General features: G+C 36.4%; 1 protein-coding gene across 4 annotated transcripts in view; it reads right to left on the bottom strand.

Moving 5' to 3' along the window:
• The window catches only part of fhod3b (formin homology 2 domain containing 3b), a 179,184-nt gene that overhangs the window by 154,360 nt on the left and 4,930 nt on the right, over positions 1 to 19,894 (bottom strand). For all 4 annotated transcript variants that reach the window (XM_079895926.1, XM_079895925.1, XM_079895924.1 and 1 more), the window contains exon 2: positions 9,910 to 10,016. In XM_079895926.1, coding sequence (XP_079752052.1) covers positions 9,910 to 10,016 — 107 coding nt within the window. The remainder of the gene's footprint in view (positions 1 to 9,909; positions 10,017 to 19,894) is intronic.

A 19,894-nucleotide genomic window follows, 5' to 3' on the forward strand; every position in this document is an offset into this window, starting at 1 on the left:
CCTTGACATGTGCTGATTTAAGCAGGGGAACCTTCCGTGCCATGCATGATTTCAAACCATGACGTCTTAATGTATTGCCAACAGTAACCTTGGAAACGGTGGTCCCAGCTCTTTTCAGGTCATTGACCAGCTCCTCCCGTGTAGTTCTGGGCTGATTTTTCACCTTTCTTAGGATCATTGAGACCCCACGAGGTGAGATCTTGCATGGAGCCCCAGTCCGAGGGAGATTGACAGTCATGTTTAGCTTCTTCCATTTTCTAATGATTGCTCCAACAGTGGACCTTTTTTCACCAAGCTGCTTGGCAATTTCCCCGTAGCCCTTTCCAGCCTTGTGGAGGTGTACAATTTTGTCTCTAGTGTCTTTGGACAGCTCTTTGGTCTTGGCCATGTTAGTAGTTGGATTCTTACTGATTGTATGGGGTGGACAGGTGTCTTTATGCAGCTAACGACCTCAAACAGGTGCATCTAATTTAGGATAATAAATGGAGTGGAGGTGGACATTTTAAAGGCAGAATAACAGGTCTTTGAGGGTCAGAATTCTAGCTGATAGACAGGTGTTCAAATACTTATTTGCAGCTGTATCATACAAATAAATAGTTAAAAAATCATATATTGTGATTTCTGGATTTTTTCTCCAGAAAAAAAATTTTCTCCAGTCTCTCACAGTGGACATGCACCTACAATGACAATTTCAGACCCCTCCATGATTTCCAAGTGGGAGAACTTGCAAAATAGCAGGGTGTTCAAATACTTATTTTCCTCACTGTATATATAAAAAATTAAGTCACTAACATTTGTCATCAAGAACAATAAAGTTTATCTTTAACATATTTTGTAATGTAATACAATGAGAATTCTGTATACAGTGATAAAAGTGTTAAAAATGTAACCAATTTGTCTAACAGGTTGTCTGAAAAAAATTCATGGCATTTCAAAATGGGCAATTTTCAAAATACAACATATGGACATGTGTCTGGGCCAAAGACAGTATGTGTCAGCATGGCTTTTACTAAAGGAACTTGACAGACAACATCATGCAACTTAATCTTTCTGCTGTTGAAGCTAATGAGTAACTGGATCTATTTCATAATGAACTTGCGCTTTCCTCACCAGTAACATTAGCCTGGCTACTAACCATAACCTTACTCTACAGCACCCTACATGCTCATTATCAAATTAAACAGCAAGTCTATGAGATACCCAGAGGAATCCAGTTTTTGCATTTCTGGAGCAATCCGGAGAAAAGTGCAGGAGAACTGGATTCTGAGGGTGAAGCTGTATGTCTTGGCTTTACGTCTTGGCTTAATACTGTGAGAATTTCAGCGTGTGGGTGCCTGCCAAGCGACTACATGGCTGTGGATGGTCTAGCACATACAGTACGGCTGACATAGAGTGTATCATCCTGCACTGGTGTCCACGCCGTTTCCCAGAGCGCAGATCTGCAGCCGGATGACTCAGTCTTTTTCCACAGCTCACGGCCCAATGATTTGAGTTACCCAGACAAACGTGCCCAGCTTTGTGAAACAGAATAGCCCCTGCAACCTGAGATCTGTTTGGGGCCAAAAGGAGAAAGTGTCTCCAACATTGGCCACGTAACACCAGCCAAAGACACAGACAGTCTCATTTTGCTTATCCAAGACAAATTATCCTGACTTTACAATTTCACAACCATGAACAGACCTTTCACAGCCGCTCTGTTACATAAGAACACAAATAAAACACTGTTGCACTGACAATATCAGTCGATAAGCTAAGAATTTTAATTTGGCCATTGGCAATCTGCAACAAAGTTCTGTTAAATTGAAAGAACTTAAAATATATATAAATCTGTTACATAATTAATTTATTATTTACAATAATTAATGAATGAATCGATTAAAAAACACACCATTTAAAATAGCATTGGCAATCTATTATATTTTTTATGAGTATGCTCCATTAAAATTTTAGTTAGTCCCAGTGCACACATTTCAGTTTAATTGTACCCCTTTTAAAAGCTAACTTTTTGTTACAATCAGTATTATGCTTCCATCTTTTATGTACATATAGAGGCAAGCTGCTGTTCAGTGCCTATTAAAGATACAACAACATTGAGTAAGGGAAAGATTATATCATGAGTAGTCATCCCAGCACACACAGACATCAACAATTCTGTACAACTGGATAGATACAAACAAAATATGCTCTATTCTCAAAAATTGAAAATGTAAAAAGTGTAGTTGCTGCCTGAAAATAAGCTTGGTGAAAGGAAAATAAAGTGTTAGCAGTTATTAAGCAGACAGTTTCCAAAGACTCTGACATTGCAAAATTAGTTCTAGTCAGTAGAATGACTAGAAGTGGTACCATAAGTTTTGATCTACAGTCAAGCCCACTGCATGTTTTAGACCAATTTGAAATTAATTACTCATGTTTAAAAATCGTGTTAAACTCTAAGAAGAAATATATCCTTATTACACCTCAAAGAAAGTATTTTATCGGAACAGTTTGTCCAACTACCAAGATTATCACTAGCTGCGTTTCCATTACCCTTCAAATTGCGCAAATTGAAAATATGCCCAATATTAAGCACGTCAATGTCGCAAATACTCCCATGTATTTCAAAAAAGTTTTTGCGCTCGCATGAGGTGTTTTTTCAAGCAATTTGAAAAAGGAATATTTCGCAAAACTGCAATGGAAATAGTTTTTCGCATTTACAGGTCACCTGGCGTATGTGAAAGTCAAATATTCTTTAAAGAAGGCATGGTATGTTTGGACAGAAGAAAAGACTTATGGGAATACTGGATTCTAAACAACATCGAAATGCCACAATTTATCAAGACCTTGAAGCAGATGGGAGGGAGAAACACCCAGAAACACCTCATTCGTGGCTGCTACCAAGTATAAGGGGCTTTCCTTGCCATTAATGCTTGGATAACACGCCTGGTGGCTGTGATATACAGTACAAAAACCTTCGAATATCCGTTGCCATGATTTTTGGAATGACTTATCACAAGAGGAAAAATTAGTTGCATAACATCTGTTAATGGAAACGCCATCCTTTCGCAATAGTTTATTATCAACATTTACAAAATAATCGCAAAAGTTTTGCGCAAATCTGTAATGTAAACCAGGCTAATGGATCATCTGATTCACCCACCTCCAAAATCTGACCTCCACTTCAATCCCTCACAGCCTCATTTCCATTTGTAACTAATTAAATACTGTATAGTGTCTATCCTGACTAAAGTCTCTGGCAGAGAGAGCAAGTGAGGAGTACTGTAGATTCAGGACCCTGCTCTGGCAAATGAATGAACAAACCTAACCTCTGCAGGTTAATCATCACAACTCCTGAACAGACCATCATAACAAATGCTTGTCTGTAGGAAAAGTTGAAGTTTAAAGCAGTATCAGACCTCTGAGTTGAACTAGCACATCGCTCTACTCTTTATTTACTCCCAAGCGTCTTATAAACCCTGATCCCGGCCCCATGCAGTCTCTCCTGGGTCTGTGGAGTTTTAACATGCGGACTCTAACCAACTTTATTTGACTGTTCACTACCAGCCTATTTATGGATATCACACTATGAAGTCCCATAAAAACACAAAGGGAGAGAAAAATTGAGAGGAAGAAAATTACAGAGAGAAGACCCATTGTCGACAGGTAGCGTTTACCTCCTTGCCTTGCATACTTGGACCCTGTTCAAAAACAACCAGTTGCCTATAGTGCAATTAACAGCAGACTATACAGGGCCTCCTGGAACCGATATGACTCAGCAAATAAGCTAGAAATTAAGGTTTCCGAGCACCTAGTGCCTTTAAGGACTTCTCAGTGCAAGAATGAAGCTCTTATGTATTTCTCAAGACAAAAGGACAAAGTTCACAAAAAATAAAGAATTTGACATAATTTCCTTGCTCTTGTGTCATTCTTTCTTAAATGGAAATCAAAATGGGAAAATTTGAAGACCTTTTTCCATGCTCTTTTCTATGCGATTACAGATTACTTTTATAGTTTAAATAAAGTTTAGTTTAGATAAATATTTCTTTTAGTTGATATTCTTCCAGGTCAATTACAAGTTTTAACAAAATGTTACTAGAAAACGCTAAACAATCATTAGCCAGGTTTCCATCCAAGTGTTTTTTTGCGAAAAAAGGCTTAGCGCATCAAAATGTTTACCGATATAGCTGATGGAAATGGCAATTATCGATATTTTTTGCAAATGTCGACACAATCCTTTTCCGTTTAACTTTAGCGCATACATTCTATGTCGATACTTTAAATGACGCGAAAAACTAGTTTGGAAACACTTTTTGTCGAAAAAAAAGGGCTTTAACGCAAATAAATGTGGTGTCACATGATTTTCATCACGTGCGCACTAGCGGCGCCAGGATTTTGATTGTAGGTGAATCAAGGAAAACTGGATGGGCCAGTTAAAATAAGCCAAAAAAAAAAAAAAAACGGGTTCCCCTTCATCTCCGTTTCAGCGCTTTTCTGCAGCACTGAGGACAGCAACTCAGTAGCCTACCTGAATTTAAATAATGCGTAATTAGCATAGGTTTAAAAAAAATTAAACAGGGATTTTTTGTTGCTTTTTTAATACAATTACAATTTCATTTAATGTATTGTTTAATACAATTATAGGCCTATTATTTTTAGTTTATTAACAGCAACAACAACTGTAAAGATGAAGTTGACGATCGCCATCTCATAGTAGTGAACGCGCCTATAGAGAGAAATGCACATCATGGATTACATAACCAGAGAGTAGCCTATTTCTTTTCGTTTTAAATTGTTAAAAAGACATTTCAAGCTTTCTTAAGATATATTTCATGTCTGTGAGGCATATGCTGAGTTTCGTTAAGTTAGGATGAGATGCGCTCCTGTTCACGAGCAATGCAAGTGACCGCACGGGCGCCTCTATGATTGTTGTCTGCTATATTTAAATATTTGTATTTATTAAATGCAGGTAAATGGTTGATAAAAAAATATTAAAATTAACATACAATTTATACAAAACGAAATTCACTTTAAACAAAGTCTTTCAGCAAAACTTAACTTAATTAAGTGGTCAAAATCATGTCTGACCCGCTCCATGTCTCTCGATATTGCTCATCCCGTGCGGTTCACTTTTCATAATCAACATAGATGAAAAAATAACATTATAATATTTTAACAAATATGAAACAAAATGCGCTTATTTAATAGCAACAACACAGTAGGCCTACAGACTCTCTATTTGTACAAATTGCTGCACATTCATTTTATTCTGAATTTTGCACACATAAGTTGAAAGGCATTTGTTTGTGCATGCATGTAAAACATATCTGCAACATTTATCAAGTGTGCTGACTGGAACCCCAAAAGGTAGAATTTGCGATAAAAAAAATAAAAAAAAATAAAAGATGTATGGAAACGGCTCAAGGGCACTTTTTTTTTGCGATACACCAAAACATATGCGACAAATCGCTTTCGTCATTCGTGACGTCATCACGCACACAATCTTATCGGTAAAAGGCCAATTGAATGGAAACAGTCTGGAGACGGCAAAGTTCGTAATGTTTTTTTATCGCATATTCACTTTGTCGATAACATAACAGCGCAAAAAGTGGATGGAAACTAGGCTAATGTGACATATACCAGAGATGAATTTGCAACAAGGTTCAAAGCAACACAGAAAACCCTGGAAACCTGTTTGGAAACAATTATTTCTGCAGTTCCATTTCGTGCCACTGGTGGTGGTGGAATTACACACTGCAATGTGTTTTTATATTTTATTCATATAAACTGTATGTGTAGCTGGAAGCATCCTAAATATGTAAAAATCTGCTGAAGGATTATCACTAGGGATGCAGTGATATGAACATTTTGGACGATACCGATAACCGATAATTCTTTGTATCTGAAAGCCGATAACCGATATATTGGCCGATAAATCTAAATCCAATTTTTTAGATAATTTTTGAGAGTCTGATTACAAAAACAAGTCTCACCATTAAAATCCATGACCCAAGCACACAATTATAATGATGTTCTCATTATAATTTTATGTAGCTTATATGACAGATTTGCATGTTGCACTTAACTGTATTTTATTTTTTTGAAGTGATTTCAATCTTATTTCAAGCAATTCAAAATCCTCATGGGGAACAGAGTGCGTATCTGAAGTGTCTCAGATAACATTAAAAATTAACATATATCGACCGATACCGATAATGGTGCATCCCCAATGATCACCTGCCAATCTATTCATAAGGTTCTCAAAAGACCGGGATCATAGAAACACATACACGGCACCTCAGTGTTTCCACACTTTCGACCTCACTTCCTCTGCCTGCCATTTACTTCAGCAATAAGGGAAAAATCCAGTGGTCCAGCTGAGCAGCCTCCTACCCCTCTATCCATATAATCCGCACAAATATTTGAAGCTTTCCCATTAAAAGGAACTAGGCGTTTCTCCAGGGCCAGAGGCTAACCGAGCCCGACGAAAGCTCCTCCGGCACATCGGCCAGGAAAAAAAAACGAGTTCAAGAAAAATATAAGTGGGCAGAGAAAGCAAGAGAGGGAGACAGAGAGAATAGGCGAGGTATTCACATATAAAGAAGTGAGATTTCAGACATATTTATTCATTGATGTCAACAGTTATCTTAGGAGTAAAAGAGTTCAGAGTTTTGAGCCGTCTGATTTAAATATTTTACAAAAAATAAATATTTATTTATCAAAAATAAATCTGTTTTTAATTAAATAAATATATTGAAAAAATAATATTAATAATTTTTGTGGTGGGGCCAATACAAATTTTGGCAAGACAAGTAAAGATCTGACTGGGCCACAAAACAGTTGAGCCCTGGTGTGAGAAAATTTTGTTGGTGGTTTGCCAGAAGAGGGTTCGCACTAACAGCGAATGGGATTAAATCCGGGGCCCTGTTTCAGACTCTGACAGCTTTTTCTGCATGAGGTGGTGTGGTAATGATTAGGACGGTTAAGCCACTATGAAACAGAGATATCCACCTTACAAAATTAGGCGTTAGAGGATCATTCCTCAATCAGAGACCAAAGTGACTTCATATGACTGAGGCACCTGTGGAATGCAACTTGTAATCTGTATCCATTTCTGATTGTCCCTTTGGAATCCCATCACAGGCCTCCAGGTTCAACATTGAGAAAGAAATCTTCAAGGACATGGATTAGCAACGAGAATAAGTCGCATGCAAAATCACATTTTTATATGTTGACGTTATTTAACAACGTGCATCAAAGCGATGGAGTAAATGTTGCAGTTGTTAGAACAGTTAATCTCAGTTTGAAAAGAACTGAAAGCCAAAAGAAGGGGAAAATGAATACTTGTGAATTAAGAAAAGCCTGATAATTCATCCCAGGCCTAATGTAAACAGTAAGAAGATACAGTAGCAACAATGAAGAAGCAACAAAGGAACCTCAAATTATTCCTCGAGGCAATTAGCCTACTTTTTTTTTCAGTTTTCAGCAATTGATGAAATGTAGGTCAGAGACATCGCATGAAGCAAGATAGAAAAACCACAAAAGAGGGAAGGAGGAGGAGACTGGGTTTGGTTTAATCACGTACTTCGGCCAAGGTTTTTAGACCCCGTAATAAAGCACAACTTCAGTAAATGGAGGGGGCTGTGAACTCCAGCCCATCCAGGCCATAAAAGCCCACTGTGCTGAATTACCCTGTTATTAACAGTAATGTAGTCCTCCATTCCTGCTTTCCACAGCCCACTCAGACACTCTGCATGGGTCTAATAATGCACACCCTTGATAGCCTCTTGGGAAGAGGGAAGGGGGAGGGGGGGGGGTCCTGAACACAGACAGAAGAGAGAAACAGCATGCCAGTTGGCACTACCATTCATCTCTCAGAGACCAAAAGAAGTGGCCCTTCAGCCTCTCACTCTTCCAAAAGACATCCATTCACTTACTGTCTTTAACTATATTTTGAATTTGAGCCCAATCCAGTGGAAATGAAATGCCGCTAGACCAGCCTCCAAATTTACACAAATGCATCCCTAAATATTTGTGGCCTTGTCAACAGCCTCAAATACCAAAATCTAGCCTTGAATCACTGGCATTTGGCAGTTTCTGTAGGCTATGTCAATTCGGTGGCTAGAAAAGATAGCAGTGTCATCTAATAAAACTGTGAATCAAAAGCTACTCATTGAGGTAAAAAAAAACTTGTTTGTTTTATTTGGTATGTTTACATGGGTTTGCACTAGTATCAGATTCATCTGACTTGAGAGTTCAGGCACACTGTTAGCATTAATTTATGGAAGCTTGTTTTTCCATCAGATTAAAAAATAAAATGGTAATGGTGGGATAAAGTTTAAAAAGTCAAAATTACAAGAAAGAAATAAAGTCACACTGCAAGTTATAAAGTGACATTGTGAGATAATCACATTGTGTTATATAAAATTGCTGTTATGATAAGTAAAGACAATTGTGAGATATAAAACTAGCATTGTGAGATATAGTCACAATTACAAAACAGTCTGTGATACACAAAGCCACATTGCAAGAGATAAAGTTACAAGTGAATTGTGAGATATAAAAACTGACATTAAGCGATTCAAATAAAAATTGTGAGAGAAAAAGTTGCAATTATGAGAAATAGTCGTTTGTGAGATATAAAAGTAACATTGTGTGATGCCATGTCACAAATACAAGAAATAAAGTGGTGGAAACAGGCTTCCATACTAATGCCATGGATTTAAAACTGCAAGCTAAAAAGATTCTAGGGGATAAATAGTCTTTAAACCATGATTAATTTTAAAAGAAGCATCTACTCTTGGACTTTGCTCAACCCAAGACAATTAACTCTGAATCTTGCCAGCTTTCTTAAAACCGGAGGCTGACATCATCTGTGCCCTTGCCAACCAGTCAGGTATTTTGAGGGCTCGCTGAATAAAGGCCTGTCACAGAACGACTGTGGTATGTGCTCAAGACAAAAGAACACGTGCTGTGAGATTTTAAGGTCTTTCTGATAGCTTTAGACGGAATGTTTTATGGAATGCACATGACTAGATAGTGCTTATAGTTGTCTCCAATTTAACAAAATGTGAAATAACCTATTAAAAGACAATACTAAAAAATTGAAAGGGTCGTGAATAACTCCATCCAAAAACTCTCTCAAGGTAAATAAAGGTACACCAGGGGAAATTATTGCATTATGAAATCTGGACTACTCCTAATACAATACACTTAAACTGTATAAGACAACAAAAAAGAAAACAGGATCATGGATCATCATCAGACACTCCAGTATTAGAAGTGATTCAGAGATTCAGACTAACAAAGTGATCGTCGGTATACAGCTAACATTTATTTGATTTCTAATATTAAACTCATATATGAAAACACACAAATGCTTTAAGTGTGAGTAGCTAGTTTGCTTGTTTTTGAAAATTCAGAAATCAGAACACAGGGTAAATATTTAAAGGAATACTTAGCCAAAAATAAAAAATCTGTAATTATTTATTCACCCTCATGGTGTTCCATACCAGTATGCTGTTATTTTTCCCATGGAAAATAAAGTAAGAAACTTAATGCAGCCCTTAAGCTCCAAAATTACATCAAAACACCACAGACTGAAATTTAAGCCATTGTTAACTGACAAGTCTATTTAATTATATTCCTAAGTGTCAAGCCTAAATGTGGGGTATGGGATCAAATTTGGGCCAAACATATTTGGTTCAATGACAAAATAAGAGTTCCTAGGATAAAGAAAACACAAAATACTATTTAAAAAAAATTGAATTTAAAACACATATGCCAAATTTTAGAAATGTACTCTTTGTATTCATGTTGGTTACATATGTCTTTTTTAAAACTGAAGAAAATATCTATTTTTTGTTCCACAGAGGAAAGTCATACAGATTTGTAAATAATGACAAAAAATCGTTTTCTTTTTTCATTGTTGCTTACCCTCCATCCTCCTGAAAGCCTTCAAGTTCATCTCTCTGCTCGGCCAAGGTGGATTCCAGGTCCAGATAACTGCCATTATGAGATAACTGTAAAGCACAGTCATCGAGCTGAGAGAGAAACAAAATGAAAAAGACAGTTTAAAAGAAATATTCATATGCAACAAATATCAAAGTTCATAAAATATATAACTATGAGGAAACAACATTACACCCAAGTGCAATCATAAATACATATTTAAGTAAACAATCAGTAATACTGATGCATTTGATATGCATGACATCAGGCTGATATAATGCTAAGCCTTGACATGTCAGCTATGTGCATCACAGGAATGCACCATAATCTGTTTATTATTATTCATAACATCACACAGATTCATAAACTGTGACTAACCACATTCAAGCAGTCATGATTCATATTTCAACTCAATATCAACTCTTTGACACGGACACTAGGTGCCATTAAAGCTTAAAGTCATTATGCTGTCATGTTTCTAATCTACCTTTATTAATGGGCACGTTTTGTCAGAACGTTATTTCAAAACGTGTCACATTCATTTTAACATCTAAACTGAGGAATCCAAAGAACTTGTCATAACTATAGCATACTCTTATTCAAGGCATTCAGGCCAGCTGATTTATAGAAGTGCTGTGAGAAGCCCATCCACACCATTTGGAGATATGCGGCAGTGTTCAGAGATCTGCTCCGTTGGAGGCCTGTCTGTTTGTTGACACTCAATTACAGCCCATCGATGGGATTTGAAACCTCCCAAGGGGCTGTTGCTGGGCAGCAGCGTGAACTGTCAATCAACGTGTGAGCCCGGGTCACCCGCGACTCTAAACATGCTAATTACACGCACTGTTCCCAGTTGACTCCCCCCAGCCCCAGATCAGGCCTTTAAGCCCCAGTCTGGCTTACTGAGCCACTTCCAGCCCCAGGGACAGGTACAAATATCCTTCATGCGTTGGCACCAAGTGGAGTTTACTTTTACCAGCACGTCTATAATACCAAAGGGGTCTTTGTTGAAAGTCTCTGTCCACACATGTAAGATCTTTGGAATCCTACTAGTTTTAATTCGCTATATGAAAACACATGCTTGGACTGTGGACAACTGATTTAGCTAAAATGACCATGTGCAAGAGTCTAAATGTGGGGAATGGGATACAATTTGGGCCAATGACAAAATAGAGCATCTACGATAAAGAAAACACAAGTTAAATTAAAAACAAATAGCCAAGTTCTAAGAATATACTCTTTGTATTCACATTGGTTTTATTTATATGGTTTAGAAAAACGTATAACACTTTCATATGGTTTTGAAAAACTTTTATACCATTTTCAAGAAAGTTTACGTTTAATGTCTCATGCGTTGTGTAAACATTGAATAAAATCATTAAATGTAAAAAAAGGTTTTTAAAGATTTTTACGTTTTTATTTTATTGGGTAACACTTTAGTTTAGGGTCCAGTTCTTTGTATTAACTAGTTGCTTATTAGCATGCATATTAATAGGATTTTGGCTGTTTATTTGTACTTATAAAGCACATATTAGTTCCTTATTCTGAATGATCATATTCTACATCCCTTAATCCCATCCAATAGATAAACCTATTAACTAACTATTAACTATTACTTTTGCCTCAATAATCTCCTTATTAATAGTTAGTAAGGTAGTTGTTAAGTTTAAGGCCATGCATTAATATCATTACTTGATATCATTACTCAATATCATTATTGGAGTCGCACCACATGACATTGCCTTGTCATTTAAAAGTCAAAAGATCCAACTATTTTGGAGACTTGCTGACCTTGACTTGAAGTCATGAGGGTCATTTCCTGTTTTTTTCTGCATGTTGGTTGCACCACATGACTTTGCAGACAACGTTTTTTTTTTTTTTTTTTTATATAAGGTTTTCTTTTTAAGAATTTCTTCTTCAGTATGAAACCAATAGAGTTCATACTGAAGAGTTCTCATCTCATCAGCAATTTCGATTTTGTCTGTCAGGCATCGCAATGGACGATGGCATCGTCTATCGGCCCAACCCTAGCGGGAACAAGCTTCCATAGAGTTCACTGACATTTTTACCTTCCAAAAAAAATATCACAATGTATTTTAATTCGAAAATTAAAAACAAGTTCATTATAGAGGAGGTGTATTCAAATGACTGTGCATGAATTGTATTTTAAATGTATTTTTGAATAAATTAATAAATCTGCACAAATACAAATTTAGCATCATATCATTGACCCATTTATATTATACCTGCAACCCTGAACAGAGCACTTAGCCCAAACCTGACTTAACTATAACCTCTGAAACGATTAATCCAGCCCAGAGTTTTGGTCTGTGTTTTCCATAAAGACACTGTCTCTGTTTCTCTGTTTCCGACAGACTTTCAAGCAGATTGCAATTGGCCCGGTAACAGGATTACCGCTCTTCCCCACCTCTAAACACCTTTGACTGTATGTGTGCTGCGAATTATACACCAGTCAACACCATTAGGTGTGGCAGCTAGAAACCTTAAGCCTCTTTTACACAGAGATTTCAGAAAAGTTGTTCCGGTAACTGTTCTGGTATATTAGGATTTGTTCATTCACACTGTCAGAGCTTTCTTGAATTCTGTGCTTGCGAATTTGACCAGATTTAAATAGCTAACTATCGAAGGAGGAGAAAGTCTGTATACAAAAGGGGGGAAGCGAAGATGACAATGGCTGTGAACTGATTTGCTGAAAAATGTTTCAATTGTTCTAGGATGGAGTCCATATACACAATATTCAAAACATCCTACTTGTGAATCAAATATTATAACCATAAAAAATCTGATTTAAATCAGATTTAAAAATGAAAAATCTAAGTTAAAAAAATATATATATAATAAAAAAAATATTATTTTTTTTTACATGAAATACAAAGTTTTTACATGATGTCTGGCCAATTTCTTCCATTGCATTTTTAAAAAGATTTTAACCAATGTTGAACATTACGCTTTCCTTCCCATGTGACTATTAGGGATGTGTCCATATTTTTAAACTGACTGTTTATTGCGTTGTCTAAATGGCTTGTCCACTAATTGTCTTAAGAAAGCTCTGTATAATAAGGCTATAGTTTCAGGTTAAACTGAACCTGATCGGACGTGTTTCTTAGAGGCGTTTACATAAGACGTGTTCTTGGCGAAGCAAAACAAAATGGAACATAGTGTTCAAGGTGCGTTTTTAACCTGACAACACTCATGGCGGGAAGCTCAAAAAACACCAGACGATGTGATGCAATCACCAAAATGGTCTTAATCTTAATGCGCATGGCTTTAGAGACTTGGAAATTTAAGGGCACTAGTTTTCCAAAAATGCTTTATCATGCAAACTGTCTAATGGCTAATTCACACCAATTACAACATGCTGCTAAAAGTATCAAAACTATAAATATACATATGGGAAAATAGACATGATTGCTTACTGTCTAGTCAATTTATGGACGCAGATTTGTCAGTAAAATTAATAAAACCAGGGACAAAATTTGTCCTGTTTTAGGTTGTCCCTTCTTGACAACAGCCCCGGTTGGACCATCATGACCAATTTGTGAACATGGGATACACTGTAAAAGACTATTTTCCTAAGTTGTAAACAAAACATTACCTTATGTGTCCTAACCTTGACTGGTTTTCAGATTATCCATTAACAGGCACTGTCATTCAATTTCCTGCCACAAATTACAGTAATTTAATTAAAAGTGTTGAAAAGAGTGAACGGAACAGAGACAGAACGAGTGAGGATGCTACTGTAACTGGTAAAGGCATTAAGGGTTGAAAAGCTTTGATCCCATGGCCACTCTATTCATTTCAGAGAGCTGGTGGTGCCCAAATATCATGTCATGTTGGAGAAAAGACACACAACATGTGGTCAACCATGGCAACGATAACTACACTGCCTCATCTTTCTACCTCAAGGGTCTACATTTCCTATAAACCCATGAAAAAAAGCCCAAATTTTCTTCTGACAACAAGCTCAGTGAGGCATGATATAGGACAGGGCACTAGAAGGAAAAGGATGAGGGCTGTTACAAATAGAGAGTGTTTAATTTAACATGTCCTTAAGATAGAAAGAGTGTTACACAAGATTACAGCCCAGATCTGAAGCTCACAGGAAATCCAGACACGCAATCCAAAGTCAGACTATATTTAGGGCACATAGACCTGGTAGAGGCATGTCTGGTAGAGGTATAGGTGGGGAGTGATAAGATGTGAAAGTAATCATGACAAAAAAAAGAAAAGAAAAACAGTGAGTGGACGTTCCACTCATTCTCGTACCATTTACCAGTTTTAAAGCCATTTACAGCAGGGCAAGAGGGCATAAAGTAGAAAATGACAAAAGTGTCCTGATATTATACAATGAAAAAAGCAAGCCTCAAAAAGTACCAAATTCTTTTTTTGCATTAAAATTGTTGATGAAGAACTTTTCTAAGAACTGTACGAAAAACCACGGTAAGTTTGTCAAGGCAAGTTGGGAAGAAAAAAAAAACAGAAGAGTAGTTAACAGAAGAGATATCACAGGTTTATCACTTCTCTTAAATGGTTAGTTCATCCAAAACATATATTTATTGTCATCATTTACTCACCCTCAAGTTATTCCAAACCTGAATTAATTTCTTTCTTCTGCTGAACACAAAAGAAGATTTTGAAGAATGTTGGTAACCAAACAGTTGATGTGCCCCATTGACTTCCATAATATGGAAAAGAAAAAGAAAAACTATGGAAGTCAATAGGGCCCATCAACTGTTTGGTTACCAACATTCTTCAAAATATCTTCTAGATGTTCTTTTACAGAAGAGGCAAGGAATTCCAGGAATGTAATGAGATAGTTTATCCAAAAATGAAAATTCTGTCATCTTTTACTCATCCTTAAGTCGTTCCAAACCAATGATTTTTACGATATTTTTCTAAGTCTCTGAGTTTTTTGTCCAAACAATGAAAGTCGATGGGGTCCAATGTTGTTTGGATCTCAACATTCTTCAAAATGTTGTCTTTTGGTTTGGAACAACAAGAGGGTGAGTAAATTAATTTTCATTTCTGAGAAAACAATCTCATTTTATTCTTCCTAAAGTAACAAGAACTGATCCTGAATCATCTCATAACTTCAGACTCCGTTAGCTTAAAATAACTCCGATTTAGATCCAAGACTAAACTCTTTATTTTAAAACATTGCAAACATTAAAGTGCCTGATACCGTTGGATATAAATCCTCAGGCAAACATTATATATAGCCCATTATGTTGTTATAAGACCCTTAGGTTAGACCCTTAAACTAAAGTGTTGCACTTCGTTCTCGAGCCAGAACTCCCTTGTCTTGGCTCGAGAGTTGTAATGTATTTACATCTTCAAGAGGCAGAAAGTAGATTGCTTCCTAAGAACTTGGCAGGGTAATTGAGCGGGCGGAAAAAAAACATTTTTGGTTCATTTTTTCCTCCTTTTCGTGCTCTCCAGATGTGCTCCATCTTTCTCAGTTTGACCCAGATATTTCATTGCAAGAGACCCATTGCAGGTACTTCAGATTAGTCACCCGGCCGGGAGCGAGTCAGGGACACTGATAACCATCAGACGGATGCGGCCTCCAGCGTGCTCGAGTTCCATGCTTTTTCATGTCAGCTGTACCGTGGATCAATCAGACTAAAGCTAACAGCATTCCTCTCTGCCGCTGAGCTGACTGCCAGGTTCTTTGCATTACTGTCAACAGACAGTAAGAAGGTGAGGGCCAGCCTTAACCGTAATGTGCTGGTGTTTCTTGGGAAACAGTCACCCTTCAATGGTCTTCGTCATCATGTCAGTTCTATAATCTCACTCTCTCTGTGCCCTTCGCCAAGTGTTTCATAAGGCTCACAGTGATGGTGTGAGATTCGCCAGCCTTTCTTCAAAATGACATCAGCCCCTTAATAGGGCGGTGACTCTATCTGTAAAGTCATTTTCACTCATTTACAACTCTTGTGACTGGAACACACAGTCTAATGACAAGACAATAAGAAATAATGTACCAATTCAAGTAAAACACAAGTAAAAAAAATAGATGGAAGTTATTAAAATGTAGTTTTTAGTGGGTTTTTTTATAACCGAAATTCACAGTTAAAGCTAAAATCACAGAGCTCAAAACAAAAGTACTGTGTGAGTGGCCGAAAAAAATGAATTTGATTTTATATTTATAAACGTATATTTCTATTGTTAAATGGATACTATTTGCATTCACATTTCAGTTGGATCTCATCATTTCTATAAAAAAATATTTTTGCATAGCTTTTTTTATTTTTAATGTATGTGATGTGTACTTTATCTAAAGTAACTGAAACTTTATCTAAAGTAGATAAAGTAGATAATCTTCTATCTGATTTAGAAGATAAATATTATTTACTATACTACATTTTTTTCAAATGTTACGTTTTTTTAAATATTTGCTTAAATGTTTACTTGATTAAGAAATGTTATTACATTTTGTTTTTAAATGTATACTATTTACGTTTTATTTACAAAATATTTGAACAAAGTTTATATGTGTGTGTATATATAGGCTAGATATATATATATGTATATATATATGTTTTTTTATTTGCAAATTTAGCTCAGTAGCTTAACCAAGTTGACACACATAAAATGCACCCAAATGGGTAACACTTTATAATAACTGCACGCTATTAATCATTAGTTAAGCATCAGTAAACAGTTAATTCATCATTTATAAAGCATTAATAGACATGAATAAGCAGTTTATAAATACAGCTATAAATGATTTATTCATGATTTATAAGCATATCTATAATGTTAGTATAACAGTGTTTAATAATTGTATTTTCAAACTTTATTGATGATTATTTATTATTTCTAAATGAAGTATTGAATTATTTACAAACCAGTTATTTAGGAGTTAGTGGTTCATAAGATCACAAAAGTGTAAGTAAATGATTAATAAACTATTTAAATGTACATTTATACATCTTATTATTCAGACATATAGTAATAGTTACTTAGTGTGTTTATAAATGCTTTATTAACATGTATTTCTACTGTAATTTCTGCTTAATTCAGGCAGTTATAAAGCATTTAATAGTGGTCAGTTAAGTATTTTTGTGAGCTCATCTAAAGTGAGCACCATTCATGCCTTGTAAAGCATTTACAAAGGAGATTTAAAGGCTTGGTTATCTTCTAAACAGAAAAAGGAAACAAACACAACACAGTGGTACAGAACATAAACATATTTAAAGGGGTGGTTCAGGATTTTCGACATCGGACCTCATTTTCAAGTGAGCCTGGTTGTTATTCATCAGTGGAGACAGTTTTCAAAAAAATTCATCCAGTCCTTACTTTTGGATAGTTCGCCTATGCTAGGCTAGTGCGAGTCAACGGTGCACGCGTTAGCCTGCCATTAAAACAGTTTTACCACTCCACAGTACACCAAAAGCAAATAAATTATAACGCCAGACTATCGATGTAAATGTCTGTTGAGAGAATAATGTTAGAAATCAAACTACCCTTTCATCACATTGCATTAGTTATAATTTGTTCCCTGTATTTATAAGCAGTCTACAGCAGCGGCGGAGTTATATTTGGTTACCTAGGAAACCGAGAGAGCCGGTCCACATAACAATCACGCAAGTGTATTACCTGCCGCAGATAATGTGATGAAAGGGTAGTTTGATTTCTAACATTATTCTCTCAACAGACATTTACATCGATAGTCTGGCGTTATAATTTATATGCTTTTGGTGTACTGTGGAGTGGGTAAAACTGTTTTAATGGCAGGCTAACGTGTACCATTGACTTGCGCTAGCCTAGCATAGGCGAACTATCCAAAAGTAAGGACTGGATGAATTTTTTTGAAAACTGTCTCCACTGATGAATAACAACCAGGCTCACTTGAAAATGAGGTCCGATGTCGAAAATCCTGAACCACCCCTTTAAGATGTATGAATGTACATTTAAATAGTTTATTAATCATTAACTTTCTAAGTGATCGTATGAACCACTGACAACTCCTAAATAACTGGTTTGTAAATAAAGCAATAATTAATTTAGAAATGATAAATTGATCATTAATAAAGAATGAAAATACAATTATTAAAGACATTATAGATATGCTTATAAATCAAGAATAAAGCATTTATATCTGTATTTATAAACTGCGTATTAATGTCTGTTAATGCTTTATAAATTATGAATTAACTGTTTCCTTAGCTAATGATTAATAGCGTGCAGTTATTATAAAGTGTTACCCATAAAGGTATAAATAAAAAGATAACGCTTACCCAATTGAGCAAGCGACTGTTCCGTCATGTGAATCACACTTGGAATGTATTCAGGAAAACTGGGTCATTTTGTGACATTAAGGTGACTGTCAAAAATGGCCCAATTTAACTGAACTCACCCTAATAATACATGTAATTACATGTGAATATACAAAATATACAGGTATGGTTAAATAAACAAGCTCCAGATTAAACAGTAGTGCAAAGGATTAAAGCAGGAGCAAAGGCTGCAGTTCTGGGAGAGCAGCTAATCTGAGCGCAGAGCTCCTGGATTAACAACAGTATAACTGACGGTTCCCCACCCAGCCACTGACCCTGTGACCCTGTGGTCATGAGGACGGAAAGCCGGGCCTGGCCTTCCTCTTCCAACCACAGAATACAGCACTGGCAAGCGAGCACAGATCTGGGGATGTCCTAAAAATAAGAGTTCACTGGGAACTAGCGTCGCTTTCCAAATCCACACACAGAATTTCATCCTCAATTTCATCTCCGAGCTCAGTTTTAGCCAGTGTAGGAAGGGAATCAACTTTTCTCATTCAGACTTTTTCAGTCGCTGCAGTCACCCTGACTGAACTCCTCAGGTCATGGCGAATAAAATATAAAACAACATCCTCCTAACTGCAATGTAGCATATTAACCAAGCTGCTTTTATTAAATCTGTGAACTGTGAAACCGACAGCGGTCTGCGTGTTCCAGAAAGTCTGCTTCTACATCAAAGGCATAATTAAATGAAATAACAATGCGCAGCGGCTAAATGAATCACTCGTTGACATGCTTCGGCCACTTGATGTGTGTTAGCAATAAGTATTTTTGTGTTTGTTTCCATTTTAAAATTATAACAGTGTCTGTGGCTGCCTTCTAAATACGCAGCGGCACATTAGCAAACATGTTAAGAAGGGTTTGTCACACGTATGTGGACCACAACAGCAATCATTCGTGTTTCAGAGGCATGCGAAGCCAACGAGAAACGTGGAGCTTTTTTTTTTTTTTTTTGCAGACTCTGCCGAAATAATACAGAGGAAAAGTCGCTGGCCTGCAAAAACCTCAACTCTGCATAACAATGTGTAAGGCTAATCCAGAGTTCAGCCGCAGATGTGAAGGGCTAGCCTATATTTTACAGCATTTAGCATAACTTCTCATTACCAGACTCTGTAATTTCGGCAAAATTCATGCGCAGACAGAAAAGGCTTCCCGAAAATAAGGAACTCAGTGAAGACCCGCGCGGATCCATCAAGCATAGTGAGAGATGTGCGTGTGCAAGTGTATGTCTGTGCGTGTGTATGTGAGAGAGATAAAACAGAAAGTGAGAAATGTCTATTTACTATTTCAATAATCTGCCAATTAAAAGTACCTGATCTTAAAAGCAAAGAGAATTTTCATATTTCAGAGTAAAATAGGATATTCAATGAGAAAAAAAAAGACTTTTTTTATCAGTCAAGAATTGATTTGATCATGAAAAGTGGGCTTTAAACACCACAATAATGCCTTAGTAGCTATATTAAGCTGTTGGTTAACATTATCCAATAGCCCGCCCAGCCTAAGTGACATCAGCAAAAAGTCAAAGTCGTTTCAGATGAAAAGCAAGTTCCTTTTGGAGTAATGCGCAGTGATAAATTGTTCGCAATAAGTGCAAGAATGTGCTCTATATTACTTTATCAGTTGGAGTACAAATGGAGTACGTCCTAAAAGGACTAATCAATCTGGAA

Source organism: Squalius cephalus (assembly GCF_949319135.1).
Source record: "Squalius cephalus genome assembly, chromosome: 15".
Taxonomy (NCBI): domain Eukaryota; kingdom Metazoa; phylum Chordata; class Actinopteri; order Cypriniformes; family Leuciscidae; genus Squalius; species Squalius cephalus.